At 40.1% G+C, this 5,604-nt stretch overlaps 2 protein-coding genes across 3 annotated transcripts; one reads left to right on the top strand and one right to left on the bottom strand.

The window, feature by feature from the left end:
- Positions 1-234: 234 nt before the first annotated feature.
- On the top strand, positions 235-2,768 carry zp3c (zona pellucida glycoprotein 3c). 2 transcript variants are annotated; one of them, XM_014010222.1, is made up of 8 exons: positions 235-789; positions 864-970; positions 1,060-1,163; positions 1,632-1,806; positions 1,871-1,991; positions 2,069-2,157; positions 2,265-2,338; positions 2,571-2,768. In XM_014010222.1, exons 1-8 carry the CDS (start codon positions 289-291, stop codon positions 2,675-2,677), a joined length of 1,278 nt encoding a protein of 425 aa, XP_013865676.1. In that variant the 5' UTR covers positions 235-288; the 3' UTR covers positions 2,678-2,768. The 2 variants fall into 2 exon arrangements, with proteins under 2 accessions (XP_013865676.1, XP_013865675.1); XM_014010221.1 differs by having other exon boundaries at positions 2,568-2,768.
- Positions 2,769-2,801: 33 nt separating this feature from the next.
- On the bottom strand, positions 2,802-4,550 carry LOC106518755 (inositol 1,4,5-trisphosphate receptor-interacting protein). The gene has a single exon (XM_014010153.1). The coding sequence runs from the start codon at positions 4,548-4,550 to the stop codon at positions 2,802-2,804; it is 1,749 nt and encodes a 582-aa protein (XP_013865607.1).
- Between the last annotated feature and the right edge of the window lie 1,054 nt (positions 4,551-5,604).

Below are 5,604 nucleotides of genomic sequence, written 5' to 3'. Positions count from 1 at the left end.
ATTTAAAGGAATGTGTTAAATTTATATACAGTATAGCCAGCACAATATATTTTAACATAATATATTACACATTTTTATATTTGATAACTAAGTTTTGATGTAAGAAAAACAAGCAAATTATCCTACAAAGTGATTTTAGTTTCAGGATATTGTGACAGATTTTTGTTTTTATTTCAAGGGATTTTGGTTGCTTGTGATCACTTCCTGTAGCAGCTGCTGGGAGTTGGCTTTTGATTGCAGTGTAGGAAAATCTGTAAAACTCTGCTAGAGGCAGACTCAGGTGTGAAAATGATGAATGTGGGGTTTGTTTTGTTGCTGTTTAGCTCTGCCTGTGGTGTGCTAATGGAAGATGCTGAACTGGAGTGGGAGAGAAAGACAAATGAAGAAGGTTCCTCACCTGCATTCAAAATGTTGGGAGCATCGGTTGAGGGAGCTACAGAAGACAAATCAAAGAAGCTTCCTGAATATCTCACTGTTCCTATTGCCAATGATCATAAAGAGGATCTAAAGCCAGAAATGGGTGCTAGACAAATCCCCAAATGGCTTCATAAAGTTCTGCAGGGTGTCCCTGCCACTGTGTCTCGTGCTGAAGGAGCAACACAAAAATCAGATTTGATTGGAGTTCTGTGTTATCTTGACAGAATATATGTAAGAATCAAAAAGAACGTTTTTAAGTCTGAAGATGCACACATGTATTTGGCACTAGGTAGTTGCCCTTTCAACCAGRTTAATGAAGACTACTACTACTTTCTGTACCATTTGAAAAGCAACTGTGGATTCAAAACAGAGGTTGGTTAAAATTACCCCTCCCTCCTTATTTWTTTATTAACTTGACAAAACTYACATTTTGTTTTTCCTTGCAGAGTTTTCCAGATTATCTGTCCATCAGCATTCCACTCCACTACAATCCAACTGGTCCAGTTTTAAGAGAAATGCCATTCGACATTCCTCTGCAGTGCAAATACCACAGGTAAGATTTATGGTTTTATAAACTTTTAGATGGATTTAGAACAATTTTCCTCAGCTTTTGTGAGCATGTTTTTTCTGTAACTATTGCAGGTTGTTTTACTCGTATAAAGTTGGCTTTCATCCCAAACTACAAGGAAGGACCGTTTACAAAAAGCTTCAGTCAAACAGTACTTTTACCATTTCGCCTCAAGATGGTATGCTTTGCAAATGTTGCTTTCTGTCGTTTCCTRTATTAAAAGTTGTAAACAAGCTTGTAGATTTAAAATGATTTAAAACACTGAGAGAAGTGGGAGAAATGTACCTTTTTAAAAGCAACATCATAAACTAGCAGAGATCTTTAAACATAAACAAGAAAACACAAATCATGAGAAAGATGTCAGAATAAATGTGTGAAAGCCATTGCTGCTAGCTTTATTTGATAAAGATTTTATGGTCGTAAAATGAGAAAGCTTTTAATTAGACAAAGTTTTATTTGAACTTTTTATTTTCATGAAAATATTCTTCATCAGTTAAAATGTAAGCAAATCAAAACAGAAAATGCTATAAACAGGCATTCAGAAGTAAAAAATAATAATAAATCTGCATTTATGTGCTTGCAATTTTTTAAAAAATGAATGAAATTTACATTACTTCTTTGGCTTGTAATTTTAATCCCATAACAGCATTTGGGAAATTAATCACCAGCAAAAAAATCTACAACTTGGGGGATGCACTGCACTTTGAGGCTAATGGACATGACAACACCGGAGAAAAGAGGATTTACATCAATAAGTGCTTTGCGACTGCCTCTCAAGACCCGTACTCACATCCTCGATACACGGTCATTGATAATAAAGGGTAATGTTTTTACAGTTGAATTATAAAAGTTTTTTTGCTTTTGATAACTGTGTGTTTCCTGCAGCTGTATGGTTGATGGTAAGGTCACGACACAGTCAAAGTTCCTCACTGGTGACTCAAAGATGATCCAGAAATTCAGTGTGGGAGCCTTTATTTTCAAAGGTCTTTCCTCCACCTCTCCACAGGTACGGTAAATAAATAGAAATAACATCATGCTTTCTAATAAAGTATTTCAATGAACACTAAAATATGTTTTTTTCAGCAATTCTACATGCACTGTGAGATGTTTTTAGGACCATCTACTCCAACCCCGAGTTCAAAGGCGTGCAATTACGATCAGGCTACACAGAAGTGAGTTGTTAAACCTGCCTGCACAGGAGTTTGTTGGCAGTTGCATGTGTGCCTGATGGCAAAAGCTGCAGCTGTATTTTGACCTGATAATCTTGTTTATGCTTTAGGTGGAAGGAGCTCTACGGTAAAGACTCGGTGTGTGACTGTTGTGAGTCAACATGCCAGTCAGCAGAACCAGAGGGTGAGTTGCCACCTTTTTTTTTTTTTTTTGCAGAAAGGAGAAGGTGTAGTAAAACTGTCCCATCAAATGAAGCATTTATTTGCACGATTCTAAATGTGCTCTGTGACTCATCTTTAAAAGACAAAAATAATGTTTGACAAGCTAATACTGGTGCAAAGTGCATTTAAAAAAAGAAGMTTGCAAAAATATGATGCAAATAAAAAAATGAAAATATTACGTCCTGTTTCAGCAGAGTYTGAGAATGCCGTCTCTGTTCACCTTTGGAACGGTGACTCTGAAGATAAATTTGAGGAAGCTGACCACCTGATAAAACCTGCTGATACTAATCCAGTGAACTGAAAAGAGCGTGCAGACGTTTGTGACTGAGCAAGACTAAAAATATAATATGTTTTATTTTAAATAAATGTTGGGGACGCACTCATTGCACGAGCTTATGAACTATTTGTGATTTTAAAAACTTTTCTCAAACAAAAAAGCTGSTATCGTTTATACGCTGAGCAACGTATTCATGTATCAGCATGTGTGCGTTTCGAAGCATCTCCTGGAAATGACGGACGGCRTTTTTGTAAATGCAGTTATGAACCACAAAGGGATGGAAGAGGTTCACTGGTTTGGCTCTGGTGAACTCTCTGGGAACGTYGATGACCTCGGCTAAAGGGTTACCAATGAGAACGTGGGTTAGCAGCTTCTTCTCAAGGCTTTYCTCTATGAACTCCAGCAAGTCCTGCAGCCTGCAAGCCACAAAGTCTGGATTCCACTGCGAGGATTTTTTGGTCAACAGAAGGTGCATCATTGCCATTTTGAAATGCCTTTCTTTCAGTTCGGTACACCCTGACAACGATGTCTGCCTCTTGTGAAGAAAACAAGCAATCTCAAGAGTTTGATTATGGCAGGAGTTTTCAGGGAGGTGTTTGGAGAAGTATTCCAAAAGGCGGTCTTCATAGTTGCTCAGGGAGAGAGTCCAGAAGATGTCCAATTTACTGGAGGACCAGGGATTAATGGAAAAATGAGCATCGGTGTTGAATTTAATCACCGGATTCATGTTGAATAAAATCATCTTCCCTGATCTGAACCGAATGACCAGCGAGCCTGGAGCCTCCATGTAGCGRATGTTGAGCTCAAACTCGTACTTATGTGAAATCTGTGCCCACGCTTGTTTGATGGTGTTCTGAAACCACCTGGAAACCTTCGCTTTAGACAGGAAAGGAGAGTTTTTGGCGCACAGACCATCAGAAACATCCACCGTTTTTGTTTTTACCTTCTCACCCTCACAATGCAGCAAACAAACCATGTCTTCATCCACGTCAGAGGACTGGCAGGGGCAGCCATTTTGGATTTTCTTTTCTTCCACCAGTTTTATTCGACCACAGACTTGCATGTCCGACAGCAGGTCGCTCGCTTGGTTGTTTCCGAGCTGACACTGAAATCTGTAYGGCTCGGGTGGCGTGAAATGAACGACGATATCACACGCGTTCACCACCCGAAAGTCTTCCATCATCATGCTGCCCTTGTCGTCACAGACGCTCCTCATGGCGTCTAAGAGATCKTTTGCAAAACCTTCCAAAAACTCGCCCTCCCTCCACTTCTTCTCAGATGAGATTTGAACACATTTCGCATAAAACCGGTGCAGAGTAGCAACATCAGGTAGCAGGACTTGTGCAACTCTGCAGACTGCAGGAAAGGTCCTGGTTACCCCCTGATCCACTTGAAAATTCCTCCTGACGTACTTCCTGACAAAGTTAATCATAGAAATAATGGAGAATGTGTTCCACATAAACCAGAGGTAATCTCTCTCCCACTCCAGGGCCCTATCTGCAGTTTCAGTTTCTGCAGCCTTGGTTTGGACGTGAAGAAAAGGTGATCTTTGTTCTTCCATCTCCTCAGGCTTTTTGTTTCCACCTTGGAGACTTGCTGGCTCTTTGGAAGAGTTGTTAGTGAGGATGTATTTTCCATTTTCCTCAGTCYGTGGTTTACTGTCATGATCTTCTTGCAGATTTGTAGCAGATTTCGCAACACTAGCTGGTAATGTGTGATCAGCCCCCTCTCTTGGTTCCTCGGGAACAATCACATCTGATTCTGATAGTTTATCCTTTTCAATCGGATGCTGATCAAACCAATTGTGTCGCTCGTCCCACTCCTCGACACCAGGGTCTCTCGGACACAGCAGAAGACCCAACGCCACCACAAACACCCGCAGCACCGTTTCTTGCATCATCAGTTCCGTCTGTCAAAGGTTTGGGGAGCAGAAATCAGTTCATTTAAAAAGTACAYCATCAATGAAATGAGTGAGATGGAACGGTCAAATAAAAAAATAGCAATTACATGAATGTTTTTAAAGAAACGATGCAGGTGAAATAGATTAAAGTGACTTCCTTAACTGCCGAAAGCTTCTACGTTTATTTATTTTTTGTTCCATTTTAAGGACAGGATGTAAAGCACCAATACTTGATCAAYGGGAGGGGAGAAAAATACACACCTGGAAAAGAGAATTTTGAGCTCAGCWCAATGTTCCGATGAAGTGCGAGTAGATCTTGAGTAGGAAACAACCTTTACGCACCAACAAGCCGAGGTCTCTTCCTATTTTAGATGTAGGTTGCGACTCACTTCCTGTGCACCCTGCCCATGTGCTCTATTGACACGTTACTGATGTGCAGAAGAGAAAACGTTTGAGCTGACTTCCTGAAACGCTGACTGCACACTCAGTCATTAAAAGAGTTTCAGCCATATTCTGCTGCAGCAAATATCAGGATGCACACGGTTGTTCAGACACTGAGTCGTAGGATTTAGGACAACAAACTGCCTTTTATGTTGTTGTGGGTTTCTAACTGGTTTGTCGAGCTCCGCTTCATTCTGTGGAAATGGGGTGTTCAAAGGGAAATAAAATAATCCCTTATAGATTATKTAATATCACATTTTACAGGTTATATACTGTAGGTTTATCTCTAAGCATTTATCTCTAAGATTCACTTTAGCCTGTAGCAGGACARTCACATTTTCCAGCCAAAGCCACAGAAATTTGAATGGCTTGACAGCGTTTTTGCATGTCTAGATTGTTCAAACTACACATGAACAATGCTGCACCCTGGACAATCGGATAGCTCGGATTGACACAAAAGACACGGTTTTCATATTGTAAAATATACGCAATCTGAAAGATGAAAAGGACAATAGAAAGTATGTTTGTGTTTTCTGAATCTTTTGAACGAGTGTGTTGAACAAGAACCTTTTGTCAAGTCACGGTAACCCAGGTGTCTAAGGGAGGGGCA

This window comes from Austrofundulus limnaeus, unplaced genomic scaffold (genome assembly GCF_001266775.1).
Source record: "Austrofundulus limnaeus strain Quisiro unplaced genomic scaffold, Austrofundulus_limnaeus-1.0 Scaffold66, whole genome shotgun sequence".
In the NCBI taxonomy this organism is placed as follows: domain Eukaryota; kingdom Metazoa; phylum Chordata; class Actinopteri; order Cyprinodontiformes; family Rivulidae; genus Austrofundulus; species Austrofundulus limnaeus.
Note: the sequence above shows the minus strand (reverse complement) of the source record. Positions and strands in the feature narration are given on the sequence as shown.